The sequence below is a fragment of the Sarcophilus harrisii genome, chromosome 3 (genome assembly GCF_902635505.1).
Source record: "Sarcophilus harrisii chromosome 3, mSarHar1.11, whole genome shotgun sequence".
Taxonomy (NCBI): domain Eukaryota; kingdom Metazoa; phylum Chordata; class Mammalia; order Dasyuromorphia; family Dasyuridae; genus Sarcophilus; species Sarcophilus harrisii.
This window is the reverse complement of record NC_045428.1, coordinates 422,284,618-422,305,403: the sequence shown is the minus strand read 5'-3', so window position 1 is coordinate 422,305,403 and position 20,786 is coordinate 422,284,618. Positions and strand designations below refer to the sequence as shown.

The 20,786-nt window shown below is 33.6% G+C and overlaps 1 protein-coding gene across 2 annotated transcripts in view; it reads left to right on the top strand.

The window, feature by feature from the left end:
* GALNT13 (polypeptide N-acetylgalactosaminyltransferase 13) overlaps nt 1–20,786 on the top strand; it is a 577,778-nt gene that overhangs the window by 520,891 nt on the left and 36,101 nt on the right. For both annotated transcript variants that reach the window (XM_031960655.1, XM_031960656.1), the window contains one exon: nt 18,810–18,944. In XM_031960655.1, the coding sequence (XP_031816515.1) occupies nt 18,810–18,944 (135 nt within the window). The remainder of the gene's footprint in view (nt 1–18,809; nt 18,945–20,786) is intronic.

Genomic DNA, 20,786 nt, shown 5'->3' with positions numbered 1-20,786 from the left:
CTTTAGAACTTATTGTGTCCAATCTCTTCATGTTACAGATGACAAAGGGGAGGCACAAAAAAAGTGACATGCCCAAGCATTATATAGCTAGTAAGCATCTGAGGTGAGATTGAAATTCAAGACTTCTTGATTCCAAATCCCATATTCTTGTAAATACAATCTACTGCCTTCTTCCTTTTCTCTTTTTTTAAAATTTTAATTTTTTATATTTTTCTAATTACATGTAAAAATAATTTTAACATTCTTTTTAAATTTTGAGTTGCCAATTCTCTTCTTTCATCCCCTTCTCCTTCCTTGAGAAAGCAAGCAATTTGATGCTGATTTTACATGTTCAGTCATCCAACAAATATTTTCAAATTAGCCATGTTGCAAAAGAACATAAAAGAAAAAGAAAAGAAAGTTTTTAAAATATGCTCTGATGTGCATTCAGATTCCAGCAGTTCTTTTTTTGGAAGTGAATTGCAGTTTTCATGATAAATTCTTCAGACTTGTCTGGGATCCTTGTATTGCTGAAAATAGCTAAGTTATTCATAGTTGATCATCTCATTTCCTGGTCCTGTTCAATTCACTTTGCGTAAGTTCTCATAAGTATGAATTTCTTTATATTTTCTTATCTGCATGCACATTTTATGCTCTTGAGTAGGTTATAAATTCCATGAGGGGAAGCAAAATTTTGGTTTGATCTTTCCTCCCTCCTGCTGCCCCTGACTCTAATATTCAGAGTATGACTGAGAAGCCTTTATTAAATGCTTCTTATGAGCCAGGCTCTGTACTAATTGCTGGGGATACAAATAGGACCAAATAAAATAGTCCTTAACTTTAATGAATAACATTCTAAAAAGCAAAGACAAACATGAAGGTAAGTGATGGGTAAACAAGGAAGAATATTTGGGGCAGGGAAGTCAGTGGAAATAGTAAGGCAATTTTAGGGCAAATGATCAGCATGTCCTTCCTAAGATAGTAATGATTTAATTAGATATCAAATCGAAAGAGGTTCACACAAAAACAAAAGAATATTCATGGTAAGACTGAAACCAAAACAAAATAAGGAGAATGCACACTTATGAGAATACCAAGGTTACAAAGATTCTTCCAATAGGATATAAAAGCGAAAACTGCAGATACTTAATACATTTTCAAAATTATATCTACACCACTTCCTATAGGCATTTTAAAGAACACCAAACATTTATTTGGCACCTAAATATGGCAAGTGCTGTGCTAGATCCTTGGGTGCAAATATAAAAAATAAAATAATGCCTATTCTCAAGTAGCATACATTCCAATACAGAAAAATAAGCAATGTGTATGTGTTTATCTCTGTACATCAGTGTATTGTATAAAAGAAGTATATATATATATATATATATATATATATATATGTGTGTGTGTGTGTGTGTGTGTGTATGTGTTTAAACTGAAAGGTATCTAAAATGAGAGAGTAGGTACTGTGAAATTTGTGCTATAATAGTAAAAGAATACAGCTAGAAAAGCAATTAAGAGGAAATTTAGTAGTCTAGGCAAAAAATGATAAGAGCCAAATATAAGTTAATGACTGAGATAAGAAATGTTTATGGAGGAAGAAATGAAAAAAAAATTCTAGAAAATGATTAGATATGAGGGGATCAGAGACAGTAAGTTGAGGATAATTACTGACATAAAATCTGGAAGAACAGAGGCACATTTGACAGAAAATGGAAATAAGGGAAAAGAACATTTTTGGAATGAAGATAATGAATATTAATTTGGACTTATAGAGTTGGAGATGTCTTGAGAATATCAAGTTTGAAAAAAACAATGGACAATTGACTATGTGGAACTTAAGTTCTGGAGAAAAACTGGAGCTTGATATGTAGATTGCAAGCTATTCAGATAGTTTACACATACTTGCTTTTTGATACACTATTACTTACTATTACATCAATATAAATCACCATAAGTCAAAATCAGCTGTGTCCTTACTATTCTTCTATTGTTTCTCTTGTAACCTGGTGGGAAATTGACAGAAATCATAAAATTGAATAATTAAAAATTACTCGAAGCATTTTTTACTGTACCTTTCATTTCATAAACTGAGGGAGTTCCCAATGATGAACTCTGTCTTCCAGTGTAGATTAGTAGCATCTCTGCAATTTATAGTTTTATGGAATTGCCAGAGGAATGAGTATGTTATGTGATGTGGTACCCAGGATCTCACAGCCAATGATTTAGGACAAATAGATGATGGACTTCAATCCAGATTTTCCTGGTTCTGAAATCAATTCATTATTCATTATTTCTCATTTAATGTATATTTTTAATCAGCAACGTGGACTGATTCAGTGACAAAATGAGAAAAAGTTTGAAAAGCAAGTTGAAAGGCCTTCTGACTACATTTGCACATGCTATAAAACTGACACTAGCTGGCCTACTACACCTACTTTTTTTTTTGAGAGGGGTGGCTGGGATATAGTAAGAGATGTGACATGTGAGAAGGATTGTTTTAGGTCTATATGTACTTGCAAAATATTTGTCACTTAATAGAATCTTTGAAATCTTGATCACAGTAGCTATATCTGATAGTGAATAAAATAACTGCATCTATCTAATTTGTGCCAGAGTTCTTTTCCCTTTAGCATCTGAAAGAAGGAATGCACAACAGATATTTCTATACTGTTTATTTCAACTCATGAACTGATTTCCATGGTATTCTTCCCTACTGTTTTATGTGACTTCTTTTCCTACATCATGAGATTCTCATGAGGATTAAATTAAATATAATATGTCAAAAATATAATTTGAAAAACATAAAGTTAGACATAAATATTAAAATGCTATCATTTTTCTTAAGGATATCTTAAGTCATAGCATCACTAACAATTTGTATGTAATAAATTAGACCTTGTGACAGCAAAACAGAGTCTCCAAGGTCCTTTGTGGTCATTTTTCTAATCAATATCGTTCACTAATTCTATATGACACATTACCAATCACTGAGAACCAAAGCAATGGCCCATGGAGGACATTTTTAAACATAATATGATCTTCTGCCTTTCTGCTTTTAAAGAAATTCATTGAACCTCTTTTCCTTAATATATTTTTAGTAATTATAAAGAGAAGTATCTATTGCACCATCTAGCTATCCCACTTTTGTTGACTTATTAAAGTGAGCCCAAAACAAAATTGTTTTGTGCCTGTGAAGGAACCACCAAACTTGATTAAAAGATTTCAAAGAAAATATTTCTAAATTCAGTTTCACAAGTATTTACTTTATCCCTGGAAAGGATCAGAAATTATAAGAATGTGGAAGAATTATTAGTATAGTTCTTAGATAACTATAGGATAGTTGAAAACATTATGATTTCCTAATGCTTTCTACTACTATCTCCACCTACACAACAGTGTCATATGAAGAAGTAGCACTTATTTTTAACCAACCCAAACTCTTCTGCATGCTTATGTGAGCCATTGCATCTAGTCATCACTAGAAACTTGCTCTCACTATCATACCCACTCTATTATTTATTTTTAATTTCTCTCTCTCTCTTTATACACACACACACACACACACACACACGTGTGTGTGTGTGTGTGTGTGTGTGTGTGTGTGTGTAGTTTTAGGGGCAACTAGATGCCCCCCAAAAAAAGTAGCATTTTAATTTTTCACTTACCTTTAAAGATTCATTTTAATAAGATTTCGAGTTCCAACTGTTTCTCCCTCCTTCCCTCCCCTCACCTCTCTACAAAACAAGAAACAATCTCATAGATTATACATGCACGATCATGTTAAACATATATTCACATTAGTCATATTGTAAAGGAATAATCAGAACAAAAGGGGAAATCCATGAGAAATAAAGAGCAAAAAAAAAACCAAAAAAAAAAAGTGAAAATTTTCTGCTTTGAACTGCATCCAGAGTTCATCTGTTCTTACTCTGAATGTGGATAACATTTTTCATCCTGTGCTTTTTGGAATTGCTTTAGATTATTAAATTACTGAGAAAAGCTAATTCAATCAATGTTGATCACTGTACATTGTTGCTATTACTGTGCATGATGTTCTCCTGGTTTTATTCATGTTACTCAAAATTATTTCATGTAAGTTTTTTTGAGGTTTTTTTTTCTATAATCTACCTGCCAATCATCTCTTATGCCATGAAAACATTCCATCATACTCACATATCACAACTTGTTCAGCCATTCTCCAACTGACAAGCACCTTTTAATTTTACTTTTTTTTTGCTACTACAAAAAAGAACTGATATAAATATTTTTGTACGTTAGTCCTCCTTTTTGTGATCTCTTTGGGATACAGACCTAATAACAGTATAGCTAGATCAAAGGGTAAGTACAGTTTTATATCTTTTTGGGCATAGTTCTGAATTACTCTTCAGAATGGTTAGATCAGTTCACAACTCCACCAACAATGTATTACTATCACAATTTTCCCACATCTCCTACATTCATCATTTTCCTTTGCTATTATATTAGTCCATTTCATGGGTCTAAGGTGATGCCTCTAATAAATAATTACTTAGAACATTTTTCAGATGATTATAGATATATTTAATTTATTCACCTGAAAATTTGCCTGTTCATATCCATTGACCATTTATCAATTAGGAAATTACTGCATTCTTTTTTGACTCAGTTTTCTAGATATTTGTAAAATAAAGCCTTATCAGGAATGCTGGCTATAAAAATTGTTTCCCAGGTTTCTGCTTTCATTGTAATCTTGGTTGTATCAAGTGTATTTTTTGTTGTTATTGCTATTTTGGTTTTTGTTCAATTTCATATAATCAAAATAATCTATTTTGCATTTCATAACATTGTTTATCTCTTGTTTGGTCATGAATTCTTCCTTTTTCCATAGATCTGATAGGCAAACTATTCCTTCTTCTCCTACTGTGATTATGTATCATATTTTATTTCCAAATCATGTACCCTTTTTGATCTTACTTTGGGATATGGTTTGAGATATTGGTCTATGCCTAATTTCTGCCATAGTATCTTCTCATTTTCCTACATATAATGTATAATGATGTTTTCTGTCAGAGAGTGAGTTCTTATCCCAGAAGCTGGAGTCTTTGGGCTTGTAAAACAGTAGATTATTATAGTCATTTATTGCAGTGTCTTGTGTACTTAACCCATTCCATTTATCCACTGCTCTATTTCTTAAATACTTTTAATAATTATCAATTTATAATAATCTTTTAAATCCGATACAACTAGACCACTTTACTTTGATTTTTTCTTTATTAATTCCCTTGTTATCTTTATTCTTCCAGATGAATTTTATAATTTTTATATATATATATATATATATATGATAATTTTATTAGCACAATACTGAATAAACAAAATAGTTTAGATACAATCGTCATCTTTATTATATTTACTCTGTCTGTTTAGGAGCAATTAACATTTTTCCAGTTGTTTATAATGTCTTTTTTAAGTGGCTGTTTCCTTGCTGTCAAGGAAAATACCCATGTATTTCTTATTTTTTTTAAAGTCTTTATTTCATCAGTCCATTCCCACTAGCTATCATCCCATTTTTCTTTTTCCATTTTGAAATAATTGTCTTCGGAAATCTCTGTTTTGTGACTCCAATTCCTTTCCTTTAAACTATACTCTCTTCCAAGCTATAAATGATACCTTAATCACCAAAAAATATTTGCCCTTTTATAGCTTTCATATTTCTTGACCTTTCATCAAATAGCTTTCGAGACATACATTCTTTTCTCCTTCATACTGTCTTCTATCTAGATTTCTGTGACAATATTGTATTCTGATTTCTCTTTTTCTACTTTTTTGGCTTCTCTTTCTTGGATTCTTTTGCTGGGAATTCTCCAGGTTATTACCATTAGAGTTCTATTCAGAGGCCTCTTCCCATTCCCATTCCTGTTCCCATTCCCATTCCCATTCCCATTTCCATTCCCATTCTCATTCTCTTTTCCCTTCCCTTCCCTTTCCCTTTCCTTCTCTTCCACTTGTAGACTATTTGATTTGACAATTTAATCATTTCCCATAGATTCAATTATCATTCCCCCCCTTTTTTTTATTTAAAGCTTTTTATTTTTAAAATATATGCATGGATAATTTTTCAACATTGACCCTTTGTAAACTTTGTGTTCCAAATTTTCCCTTCCTTCTCCCCACCCTCTCCCTACTGGCAAGCAATCCAATGTATGTTAAACATGATAGAAATATATGTTAAATCCAATATATGTATACATATTTATACAATTATCTTGCTGCACAAGAAAAATCAGATCAAAAAAGAAACATGAGAAAGAGATCAAAATGCAAGCAAACAACTACAAAAAGAGTGAAAATGCTATGTTGAAATTCACACTCAGTTCCCATAGTCTTCTCTCTGGGTGTTGATGCCTCTCTTCATCAAAAAGATCATTGGAACTGGCTTCAGTCATCTCACTTTTAGAAAGAAATGCATCCATCAGAATTGCTTATCTCATAATCTTGTTGCTGACATGTACAATGATATCCCGGTTCTGCTCATTTCACTTAGCATCAGTTCATGTAAGTCTCTCCAGGCCTTTCTAAAATCATCCTGCTGATCACTTCTTATAGAACAATAATATTCCATAACATTCATATACCATAACTTATTCAGCCATTCTCCAACATATGGGCATCCACTCAGTTTCCAGGTTCTGACCACTACAAAATGGGCTGCCACAAACACTTTTGCACATGTGGATCCCTTTTTCTCCTTTAAGATCTCTTTGGGACATAAGCTCAATAGAAACACTGCTAGATCCAAAAGTATGGAAAGTTTGATAACTTTTTATCATCTTTTTTCTAATGATTATCAGATCTACTTTTCCACTACAATAGTCTGTTCCTTCTTTAATAGTAGCTGGAAGACAATACTCATTTGACAATCATTAAGAGAATAAATTAATAATGTAAGAAAATCCAAGAGGCAATATACTCCAATACTGTTTGATAATGTATGATGGAATATTCTACAAAGCTGAATTTTGCACAATACTTTCTTGTATATGCAAGAAGAACTCAAATAAGGAAGGGACCTGTTGAAGTCTTAATAAAAAGCTGAGTATTAAGAAGGGCCTTAAACCCAGAAGCTATTTGCATAGCATGAATTGTGGTAGTGTTTAGAAATGTTTTGAAGAATAAAAAATTATTTATAATAAATAATGTGAGTTACATATATGGAGGAGTTCAAATTAGAATGTGAAGATTTCAGATTAGTGTTTTCAGATAATATCTCTAATATTATTACTCTAATTAATACTCTATTATTCCTAAAGAGATCATCTTCATACTTGTAGAGTTAGAAAGAACCTTGGGGACCTTTCAACCCAATCTGTCTTTCAGTAATAGTAATTCTCTTCTTAGATTCAATGAATTTTTAGCGTATTATTATAACTTATTTCAATGTAATTGGTATCCTTCATAATCTTAAGAATTTTATTTTATGTAATTAAAAACTGGATTGTGAGGAGTTCACAAACTTCACCAAACTCCCAATGGGATCCATAACCATGATATAGAAAAGATTAATGTTGTATAACAACTATAAATTATCATCCTTCACTTGATGATCTAGAGTGATATGAAGGCTACAACCTCTCAACTAAGTTCATTTTATTTTAAGACGATTGTGTTTCTAGGTGACTACTTCTTATATCATTTCTTAATCAGCTTCTTTGTAGATTTTGCCTATCCCTTCTACTTTTTCCTTCTGGCAGCAAAAATTCAATTCTAAGCCTTCTTCCAAATGACAAATTTCAAATATGTCACAGCTATTTGCTATTGTTGTTGTTGTTGCTGTTAAACACCTGAAATTCGTTACTATAAAATGTTGTTAATTACTGATTTGTACTGAACTTAAGAGGTGGATGTTGAAAAGATGCAGAGAAATAAATTTCTGAAGGAACTGCTAAGTATTATATTTTTAGACAAAATATTTAATTCTGTTTTATTAGTCTTTTCTCATCATAACCAATTCTATGTATTTCTGATCTTAGCTTAAGAGAGAATTAAATGCAACTAGGTAAAGTTCTGGGTCTAAAGTCAGCAAGAGTTAGAATGATCGCATATAATTCATTCTGCTGAGTGGACTGAAAAGGAGTTCTGACTACTCTCTTTATAGTTAAATCATGAGAGTATACAGCACAAATATTATGTTTGGATGCATCTGTGAAGATAGTTGGTCCTTTTATAGGAACTTTAGAAAATTTTTCTTCAAGAATCCATCACCAATTATGAAATAGTCTGGTTATCTTTAATGGAGACCCTTGTGTAAAATTTGGAGCCATGGCTAATAAAATTTGCCACTCTGGGATGGTCTCACAACATACATTAATTTGTGTATTGGTATAAAAGGTGTATATCTTGTCAGGTCTTGCCCAGATAATTGTGCTGCTTGCTTAATGGCCTTTAATAAAATTCTAGCCAAAGCACTGGGTAAGGAGTAAGGCTTTGTTCTGGTTGGGCCTAGAGGTTCACCCACTCTATCACACTGACTCCTTGATGAAGGACTGCTGTGGGTGACTCTTGTGTGGCAAAAACTGGCATTTCCAAGGGTTTTTGAGTGACTCTTTCAACTACATTGGATAAAGCCAGTTTAACTTTTCTCAAAGTCTCTTGAGCTTCTTTTGTAAGCTGGCGTGGTGAATTTAAAGTACTGTCTCCCCTTAAAATGTCATATAACAGTTGCAATTGATAGGTAGTCAGGCCTAACACTGTTCACATCCATTGGATATCTCCTATCAATTTCTGAAAATCATTCAATGTGTTTAGCTTCTCTGTTCTTAAGGACAGTTTTTGTACTGTAAGCACCTTAGAGTATACTTCATATCCTAAATATTGAAAAGGAGCATGTCTTTGAATTTTTTCTGGTGCTATGTATAATTTGTAATTCCTTAGTATTTCTATGGTCTTTTGTAGACATGCTTCTAACATTTGTTCCTCAGGTGCACATCCCAATATATCATCCATATAATGTAATAGAATAACTTTTGGAAATGCTTTTCTTACTGGAGCAAGAGCAGCAGCAACATACATTTGACACATAGTGGGACTGTTTTTCATTCCCTGTTGCAAAACTGTCCATTCACATCTTTTATAAGGCTCAGCTAAGTTAATGCTGGGCACTGAAAAGGCAAACCTTTTCATATCCTCCTTTTCCAGAGGGATAGAATAGAAACAATCCTTAATATCTATGACCCAAAGAGGCCATTCTCTAGGCAATTGAGTAGGAGATGGAAGTCCAGGCTGAAGAATTCCCATAATTTCCATCTGTTCATTCACCTTTCTTAAATCTGTCAGCATCCTCCATTTTCCAGATTTCTTTTTTACAACAAACAATGGGGAATTCCAAGGACTTAGAATGTCCTTGGTCAAGCAGCTCCTGTACTATATCTAATAAGGCCTGAATTTTATCACTACCTAAGGGCCACTGTTCTATCCACACTGGTGTGTCAGTTTTCCATTGGATAGGAACAGGTGAAAGTGTTGGCAGGCCTTCAACAGCAGCCCTGCTTAAAAATCTGGAGTACTCATTTTTTGACCCTAATTGCTGTAAAATGTCTCTTCCCCACAGATTGATGGGGATTTTTTTCAACTATAAAATGAGTAAAAACTCCTGTTTTGCCTTCAAAAGTCCATCTCATAGGGACAGCACTAACTTCAGCTGCTATTGATCCTCCTACGCCAGACATGTAGGTGTCTGTGTTAATCTTTGGCCAGTGACTAGGCCAATTGGCACCTCTAATGACTGTACGATCTGCACCTGTGTCTAACAATCCTTCCAATGGTAGGCTATTTATATAGATCATGAGCATAGGTCAGTCAGTTGTTACAGCTGCTGTCCATTATATTCCTGGATTTTGTGGTCTGGAGTCAGAATCTGGGTGACTATCACCAGGTTGCTTATTAGGATTCTGTATGAGTAAACCTGATGCTACTATTTCTCCTGGGTGATGAGTCACATATTGTCTACTTGTATTAGTGACTGGGATATTATCTACATATTCCCCAGTTTCCCACATCAGTGTGTGGATGGACACTGTTTTGTACGTACAAAAAGGAGGTGAAATGGTCAAGCCTACCATGTCTGGAGGTAAGGGATTCATAGGCTGGAAAGGAACAGATTTCACCTCTCCAGGGGGGATCTCAGTTGTTCCAGGTGCATACAACTCTATTCTCTCTAATTATAATCCCTTTTTCCCATCAGGTTGCTTCCTGGCTGATTGATTGTGTAATCCCTTTCTCCCATCATATGGCTTCCTGGCTGATTGGTCATGTCTGGGTATTGGACTTCTAGGCACTCTCTGGGTGCACCATTGGCTGCCATCCTGCCCCAAGGGTTTTTTGCCTGGGGCCCTGGGGCTGGGCCCCTCATCCCGTTTCCTTGAACCTGTCTACATTCTGAGACCCAATGGAAGCCTCTGTTGCATTTTGGTCATGGGGTATTGGGTCTTGTTCTCCCACCCTGTTTTCTCATTCTGTCTCTATACCAATACTGAGCTTTCAGATGCCCTACTTTACCACACTGAAAGCATTGACGAATTTCTCTGGAAGTCCCTTGCCAGAAAGGACCCTGTCTTCCCATGTTGGGATCTTGGGAAATCTGCATCATAACCTGAGTATAAAAGGCATTTGTCCCCACTGTGGCACAGCATCTTATGAGCTCCTCTAAAGGAGCATTCTTGTGCAGTCCTCGTATAATCTTCTGCAAACCTCATTAGCATTTTCCTTAGCAAGCTGCCTTATCAAAATGGCTGTTACTGCATTTTCCCCATTAGTTCTTGTGATAGCTGTCTGCAAATGTCCCACATAGTCAGCAAAGGGTTCATTTGGCCCTTGTTATTTTTGTGAAAGCCTCACCCTTGTCATCTTTATTGGGAAGAGAAGCCCATGCTTTGATAGCATTAGCAGCAATTTGTTCATATGCTGCTATGGGATAATTAATCTGTACTGCGATGTCTGCATAGGAATGTACACATGTTAGTAAGTCACAGGTGATTGCAGCATGAACTGCACTTTGACTATTTTGTTGGGCTTGTATCCTACAGAGCTCACTATATTCAGAAAGCCACAAGTAGTTTTGTCCAAGTTCTAGGCATACCCTTGCTATATATTTCCAGTCATTAGGGGTCAAGATTTACAAAGCCAAATTCTGTAATAACATCTTAACATAAGCTGATATAGCCCCATAAAGAGTGCAAACCTTTTTCAGGTCTTTGAGGATTTCTATATCAAAAGAAGCATATTTTCTACTTTCTTGACCTGAAGAATTAAACTGTTGAATTACAGGAAAAATGTGATGTTGGAGTTCTATTACATCTTTCCCTTCTGCTTTGGCCTTAATTAGTCCCTTTTGCAATCTAGTCATAGGAGTGGCTGGATGCTGGTGGGGAGGTGCTGGTGCTGTCACTGCCTCCCCTCCCAACTACCCTTTTTCCCTCCATCCGGGAGGGTGGAGTTGATGGAGGAGAGTCAATTACCTGCTCCTTAGGTGGGGCTGAAGCTGCCATCTGGGGTGGAAAGTCACTACACCCTTGAGCCTCACTTAAGTCTCCATGCCCTGTGGGGATATGATCATTAATCTCTTCATTGTCTTCCTCCTTTATCTCAGGCTTCCCTATTTGGCTATTTCTAGAATGTTCTTTTTACTAGAAATCATAGGGTTCTTTAAGGCCAACTGTATTATATTGTATAAATAAAATGACTCGATGGAAATTGAATGAGGACCATTTTTGTTGTAACATGTGGAGAGCTGTTGCCCAATTAATGTCCAATTACCTCTAGAGATTTGCTCTTCTTCTAAAAAACAAGGGGAGGTGCCTTTTAATGTACTCAAAAGTCTAGCTATCTGTTCCCAAGTTATAAGTAGCCTTTGTTATTCGATCAGCTTAAGCATGCTTTCTATAGTGCCACTTCTGGATGGGGGTAGGGAAGTTGGGGGGGGGATGGGGAATCTTTAGCTAGTATCTGTCCCATTTCAGCCAAATAAGGTTACTAGTTTAGTCTTTAAGAAAATAAGTTCCCTAGAGATCATTACTGATCACAAAATAGAAAATTTAAACTATACCAAACTGAAAAGTTTTTGTACAAACAAAACTAATGCAGACAAGATTAGAAGGGAAGCAATAAGCTGGGAAAATATTTTTACAGTTAAAGGTTCTGATAAAGGCCTCATTTCCAAAATATATAGAGAATTAACTCTAATTTATAAAAAATCAAGCCATTCTCCAATTGAAAAATAGTCAAAGGATATGAATAGACAATTCTCAGATGAAGAAATTGAAACTATTTCTAGTCATATGAAAAGATGCTCCAAGTCATTATTAATCAGAGAAATGCAAATTAAGACAACTCTAAGATACCACTACACACCTGTCAGATTGGCTAAGATGACAGGAAAAAATAATGATGATTGTTGGAGGAGATGTGGGAAAACTGGGACATTGATGCATTGTTGGTGGAGTTGTGAACGAATCCAAACATTCTGGAGAGTAGTTTGGAACTATGCTCAAAACGTTATCAAACTGTTCATACCCTTTGATCCAGCAGTGTTACTACTGGGATTATATCCCAAAGAGATTATAAAGAAGGGAAAGGGACCTGTATGTGCACAAATGTTTGTGGTAGCTCTTTTTGTAGTGGCTAGAAACTGGAAACTGAATGGATGCCCATCAGTTGGAGAATGGCTGAATAAATTGTGATATATGAATATTATGGAATATTATTGTTTAGTAAGAAATGACCAACAGGATGATTTCAGAAAGGCCTGGAGAGACTTACACAAACTGATGCTGAGTAAAATGAGCAGGACCAGGAGATCATTATACACTTCAACAACAATACTATATGATGACCAGTTCTGATGGACCTGGCCATCCTCAGCAACGAGATCAACCAAATCATTTCCACTGGAGCAGTAATGAACTGAACCAGTGACACCCAGAGAAAGAACTCTGGGTGATGACTAAAAACGATTACATTGAATTCCCAATCCCTATATTTATGCCCACCTGCATCTTTGATTTCCTTCATAAGCTAATTATACAATATTTCAGAGAATGATTCTTTTTGTACAGCAAAATAACGGTTTGATCATGTATACTTATTGCGTATCTAATTTATATTTTAATATATTTAACATCTACTGGTCATCCTGCTATCTGGGGGAGGGGGTGGGGGGTAAGAGGTGAAAAATTGGAACAAGAGGTTTGGCAATTGTTAATGCTGTAAAGTTACCCATGGATATAACCTGTAAATAAAAGGCTATTAAATAAAAAAAAAAAAATAAGTTCCCTGTTTGTCTATTACAATACTCACTCACATTCCTGGTCACTGGAGACTTCTTCAGTGAAAGTAGAGTCCTTGGTTCCCATGCTTGGGCACCAAATGTGATGACCAGGTATTTTAAAATCAGCTAGAGTCAGGAATTCAGGTTAAGGGAAAACCTTCAATCTTTATTCTCTGTGGAGGTGAAAAAGGATCGGAGGTGAAGGAGGATGGGAGGTGAAGGAGAGATCACAATCGCAATATGTGCAGCTGCAACAGGAAGCCAAGCAGCAGTCTCTCTCTGCCTCTCTTCCTGCCCCTCTCCCTCCACCCACCAAAATTGTCATTTCCTGTACAACACATCAGGACTTGCACAAAGAGTGGGCAGGGGCCATTCTTTCTCCAAGCATATATATTAATAGAGTATGGTCCAATTACTATTTAGCCTCATGTGCTTGGGACCTCAGTGCATCAACTCATGCTTCAGCCCATTCCATCAATATTTATTAGGGAGATTGGTCTGTAATTTTTTTTATCTGTTTTGGCCCTTCCTCATTTAGGGATTAGTGTCATATTTGTGTCATAGACTGGATTTAGCAGTATGCCTTCTTTACCTGTATTTCCAAATACTTTATATAGTACTGGAATTAATTGTTCTTTAAATATTTGGTAGAATTTACTTGCAAATCCATCTGTATCTGGAGATATTTTCCTTAGGGAGTTCATTAATGTTTTGTTCAATTTCTTTTTCTCAAAATGGAACAATTTAAATAATTTATTTCCACTTCTGTTAATCTGGGCAATTTATATTTTTGTAAATATCCATCCATTTCAGTTAGATTGTTAGACTTGCTACCATAGAGTTGAGCAAAATAGATCCTAATTATTGTTTTCATTTCTTTTTCATTTGTGATAAGTCCCTCCTTTCATTTGTGATGTGAGTAGTTTGTTTTTTTTTCTTTCCTTTTTCTGATCAAATTACCCAAAAGTTTATCTATTTTGTTAGATTTTTCATAAAAACAAACTCTTGGCTTTGTTTATTAGTTCACTAGTTTTTTTAGTTTCTGGTATTTACTTGTGGGTTGTTAATTTGTTCTTTTTCTAGCTTTTTTTTTAGTTACATGCCTGATTCATTGATTTTTTTCTTCCTGTATCTTATTTATGTACTTATTTAGAGATATAAAATTTCCCCTAAGAAGTGCTGAGGCTGCATCCCATAGGTTTTGGTATGTTGTCTCATTATTGTTATTTTCTTAGACAAAATGGTGGATTGTTTCTGTGATTCATTGTTTGACCTACTTATCTTTATAATTATATTATTTAATTTTCAATTGGTTTTTAGTCTATCTTTCCCTGCTCTTTTATTGAAGAAAGTTTTATTGCATTGTGGTCTGAAAAGGAAGCATTTACTATTTCTGCCTGTTTACATCTGATTGTGAGGTCTTTATGGCCTAATACAGGATCAATTTTTGTGTAGCTCCCATGTACTGTCAAAAAAAAAATGGTGTATTCCTTTCTGTCCCTATTCAGTTTTCTACAGAGGTCTATCATATCTAGGTTTTCTAGGATCCTATTACCCTCCCTAGTTTTTTTTTTTTTTTTTTTTTTTTTTTTTTTTTTTTTTTTTTTTTTTTTTTTTTGTCGTCGTTGTTATTGTTGTTTTTTGTTTTTGTTTGTTTGTTTTTCTTATTTTGAGGTTATATTTGTCTGATTCTGAGAGGGGAAGATTGAAGTCCCTTGTTAGAATATTTTTGTTGTCTGTTTCTTCTTGCAACTGACTTAAAATCTTCTCTAGAAATTTGACTACTCTACTATTTGGTGCATATATATTTAGTATCATGTGATTGCTACTTCATTATTCACAGTACTGTCTAGAAAGATGTAGTTTCCTTCATTATCTCTTTTAATTACATCTATTTTTACTTTTGCTCTAACATCAGAATTGCCACCCCCTGATTTTTTTTACTTCAACTGAAGCATAATAAATTCTATTCCAGCCTTTTACCTTTAGTTTATATGTTTCTCTGTGTGTAAAATGTGTTTCTTGCAAACAACATATTGTAGGATTCAGTTTTTTTTTTAAAATCCACTCTTCTGTTTGCTGTTTTATAGGAGGTTTCATCCCATTTACATTGACAGTTATTATTATCAGCTCTGGATTTCCCTTCATTCTACTTTCCTCCCCTGTATATATTTTTATTCTCTCTTTTTACCTTGTCCTTAGTCTTGTGTTTTTTTTTTTTATTCCCCCATCCCAATTATCTTATCTCCTATCTCTCTCCTCTTCTCTTAGTAGTGTTTTTTAACCTACTCCACCCATTATTTTATCTTCTATCAACCCTTCTCAATTTCTTTTACCTTTTCCCCAGAGTTTCTGACCTCCCTTCTATTCTGTCTCTCCCTTTTCTTTTCATCTTTTTCCTCCTACTTCTCTATAGGATCAGGTAAATTTCTATACCCAATTGAATGATTAAATTATTTCCTCTTAAAGCAAAAACAGATGAGATATAATGTAATTGCATCAAAAGATTTGTTATTCAGTCTGATTCTTGGAAACTGGCCATACCTCTTTTATTTTATGGAACTATTGTCTCATTGAACTCACAGGATTCTAAAACCCACAAGTTATTTTCAAACAAAAGCTTTCACCCTCTGTTTTCAAATTTAGAGATATGATGGATTGCCTATTTCAAAAGGAAGAAAATATATAATGAAGAGGAAAAATCATAAGCACTTTCATGCTCTTATTAGGCAGTTCTGGAATATAATTTGGGTCACCCCATTTTTAAAAGATCTTAGATTTGATGAGAAGACTGGAGATCTTGTTTCATGAAAATAACTTGAAGTAATAGAGCCTATGAAAATAAGGCTTAAGGTGGATATGACAACTTTCTCCAGGTATTTGTAAGACTATCCAGTGAAAAGGGAGTTAACTTGCTGTGCTTAGGTCCAAAGAACAGAATGAGAAGAAATGAGTATTCCAAAGAGAGAAATTTAGTCTTAATGTAAATGGACAGTAGAAAGTTGGGGAAATTCCTAATACAGCTTTATAAAAGTGGAGCTGACTGTATTGAAGAGTATCAATCAAATATGCTATAATTGGGATTTTTGTTTGGGCGCAATATAGATTTTACAACTTCTAAAGTCCCATTAAACAGCTCTGAAATTCTGTGATGCTATAATTCTGAATTCAGTGACCAGCAGAGGGAGCCTACATCCTCTGAAAATGAAGCTGCAAATATCAACAGCAGTATAAATGGCAAAATGCAATTAATTTCCCCTATCCTGGTAGAATAAAGACATCTGATAGTGGTATGAAAATGAGTGAAAAAACCTAGAACTGATTACAGAGGAAATAATCATTTTCTATCTTCAAGGGCTGAAATAAATTTGAAATAATTCCTTTACAAGGACATTCAAGTAAAAATATCTCATGATGTGATATAAGGTCATTATTTAGTCATTAAGAAGAAAAAGGGCATTATTAAAACATTTGCTCTCTGCTACCAATGTTCCTAAAAGCACAATTCATAATAATTATGTTGTGATTACAATCCAGGTATTTTTAATATTAAATTGTTCAAATTAAAAATATTTTTATCTTATTTTGAAGAATTGGGAGCAACTCCAGGTTTTATTTCTCAGGCAAATAGTTTTAACAATAGAATTCAGATGTTCGTTGCTTGGACACTAAAGTGTAATGATTTGCTGTTCTATTATTCTGCTTCTTAGAATCTATTTTGAGGTTCAATAGCAGAACAGTTTCTTCCTACATCTTTGAAACTTCCTAGTATTGGAGCTCTCTTTACTCAATTCCTGGAGATTGATTCATGATAACTAATCTCATATATGGGTATCCTTGCTCCTTCCTTTTTTATCAGACCTCTAAGTGGCCAGAGTTTATCCCTCAAGCATTTCTGAGTGCTATATAATACATTCTTTTACCATCATTGAAATGAAGAGATTGTGGTAGGAATCCCTCACTATTTTCTCATTTCTACAATCATGTGGAAAATAAAATTTGAGTCATATCAAACAAAACTGATTGCTTCTCCAAATTAGCTTGCTAAAGATCTGATTACAAGGAGAACTATTTCTTATTTGTCCATATTCTAAGTGTTTACCAAGGTTCCAAAACAATAGACTACACATTAAGAAATGTTTCACAGAAGATACATGAAACAATATGACTGAATTTGAGAAATAGTTTACCGTGAAGTTGCTTTTCTCAGGGACCTTGTTAGTGTTTCCTCAAAAGGACTATATACCATAAAAATCCATGGACCATACAGCTAGCTGAATGAATTATGAAATAATGGGAATTTTATAAACTGGCACTTCTAACCTTTATGCTTTCTGTTTCAAAGTGAAATTGATCAACAGCAACCAGAAAAAGGAGGAAGAAGCATTTAGTATGAAAGGAAAAACAATAAGATTTAGTATAGTCTACCTTGAAAAGGGGATGTGGGGGATGGTAGAGAGAGCTTTATCACACCTCTGTTTTTAATTCCCCTTTCCTACATTGTTACCACTATAATTGACATTTGAGGTGAAGATAAGAGACATAAAACTGAGGAATAAGTATGAATGATCTCCTTCTTTTCTTGGAGAGGTCTAGAACTTCATCTGTGCCTGATTCCTATTCAACATTCTTTTCTAAGTATGGAATATTTGGGAATATTTATTAATGAGTGATGTCATAAGCAAATTATATATTTATTGGTTCAGTCCAAACAACAAGAGCAGAAATTGTTATATTAAATGATGTTTGCATAAACGAGATGGAGGCTACTTCTTTGAAAGTGTCAGAAACAATGAAACAATTATAAACTTGATAAACATATACTTATTTATCTTTTAAAACAAGCTCTCCATTTAAAAGTGCTTATTGGGCAAATTTCTTCAGTAATTCAAGACATTCTGTAACCTTTTGTAGGACATTGAAGCAGCATGCTGATATTATAACAACATTTCCCAACATAATGTAAGCTTTTCATTAGCAGCAATTGTTTCTTTCAATAAATTTTTATGTCCAGTGTCTAGTAGAGTGCTTTGTATATGGTAGGCTTTAATAATTGCTTGCTGGTTAATTATTTGGCATTCTGTCAAATAATGATGTTGTATATTTTTTAGTGAAAAATACCATAGTTCCTAAAAAATTTCTCAAATCATTTAAATGCATTACTTCTTTAAGAAAAAAAGCAGGAGAAAAAAAGTATTCATAGTTCAAAGTATAGTTGAACTTATCACTATAATAAATCCAAGGTCATTGGCAATATTTCTCTGATTTATTGACTGAGCTATGAAAAATCAAGATAGTGAAATAGCCATGGAAAACTATAATGATCACTTGAGTTGGCCATAATCCATTTTTTCCCCAGATGTATGGCATAAAATTAACTTTTCATGTTATAGAATAGCAACATTTTTCTTTGAACAGTTTAATTACAATAAAATTATTCTTTACAGAATTAGAAATTCCATAGATCATTAACTGACATGAACAGATGTTAATTCTTTTTTTAAATTGTATTTCACTTTTATAGGTATTTTCATACACTGCTGAAAAGGAAATACGTACTGATGATTTCTGCTTAGATGTTTCTAGACTCAGTGGACCTGTTATCATGTTAAAATGTCACCATATGAGAGGAAATCAGCTCTGGGAATATGATGCTGAGGTATGTCATGTTCTTAATTTTAATTATTTTTAAATATATGAGTTAAAGCATTACATTAACTATTTACTTTAAGCTATCATTTCTAAATGTATGAAACATATATGTATAGATACATATATACATATGTGAATATATATATTTGTATACATGTATATACATGCATTCACACATATATACATATGTGTATAGAAATACACTATAATTATTGATGTTCATAATATCTTTGTGGTTATAAGTAAACTTTAACTAATTGGTAGATTTAAGATTCTATTATTCTTTATGGTATATCTGAGGTACATTTTCCTTCTATTAACTAAAACTACCCAAGAAAGGAGCCTTTAAGAATGACTTAACCTGAATATAAGGAGATAAATAGAAAAAGTATTAAGGCCAGGAAATTCTATTGATTATTTACTGGATTCAAAGTATGTCTAGTATTTCCAAAGCATCTCTACTACACTTAAAGATTTGCCCAAAAAAGGGGAAATTAATTTTAGTAGGCCTTGTCTTGAAAGTAACATGGGAAGCGAGGCTTTGAAAAATGGATTTTAGAGCTAAGTCTCATATCCTTGGTTCTTCAAACCTCTACAGGGAACGTAACAAATATGGTAGTCCAGAATAATAAAGAAGCTAAATATTTTTCTAATAGGTAGTTTTGTAGAATGCTAAGGAGAGAATGGAAAAGGCAATATGAATTATCAATTCTAGGGGAAACCAGGTGGCGCAGTGGTTAGAGCACCAGCCCTGAAGTCAGGATGACCTGAGTTTAAATCTGGTCTTAGACACTGAACACTTCGTAGCTGTATGACCCTAGATTAACCTCAATTGCCTAAGGGGAAAAAAAGAATCAATTCTAGGGACCAGAACAGAAATGGTAACATATTTTATCATTCAGGGACTGAGAGAGTAAGCAAAGTAATTTCCATAATTCCAGATGCTTTCATGAACATGGATAAATTCTCCTTGTTATTGTAACACTTACTGAAGGACCAAAGAAAATATACTTACTTCTAAATCTAGGCCTTCTTTACTGGAACAAGATTGAAAGTAAATCTAAGAGAGGTTCAAATATCATGTATTCTTTTCTGACTGAATCTACTTTAGCTAAGAAACCTAAAATTGATTAATTATTTATCCCTTACAAATTAGGTCAATTAATTTCAAAGATAATATCTGAAAGGAGGGTTTCCCATTAGGTGTGAAAGAGACCCAGTAATAATCCAATCTAGTTCACTATTCAGGGTATTCCAAAGACTTATATTTAAGTTTTTAACTTTAATAGAAAACATACTAAACATTTTGAAATTTTAATTATTTAAAATTTTAAAATATTATCTTTCTTTTTAAAATTCAAAATAATCATTATCTTGTGCTCCATCTCACTACTAGATTTTCAAACTGCAAAAGCTTTCATCAATCCTTGTGCAATATGTGAAAAGATTGCATTTGTAGTCTAAGTCTTAAAATTATCCAAAGAAGATATTGATAAATATTGTCAGTGTGAATTTGTCCCCTCAAGAAAAAGTATAATTGAGATAGATCAGGTAACTAAACTGAGCAGGTAAGAGGACTTTATCTACCAGTCTAAGAAAGTGTCATGTACACAATAAATCATGGCAGGGTAACTCATCTTGTTAAAATTAAAAATTTATTACTCAAAATTTATCAAACTCACTAAGTATAAAAAGAAATTGATATTAACTTTCAAATAATTTAAATTTCTGAAGTTATTAAAGGTAAAAATTGTTGGGATACACTGCACTTTATATATACATATATAAAATACATAGGAAAAAATCACCAGAGAGAAGTCACCAAATTAAGATTTAGAAAAGGCTTCCT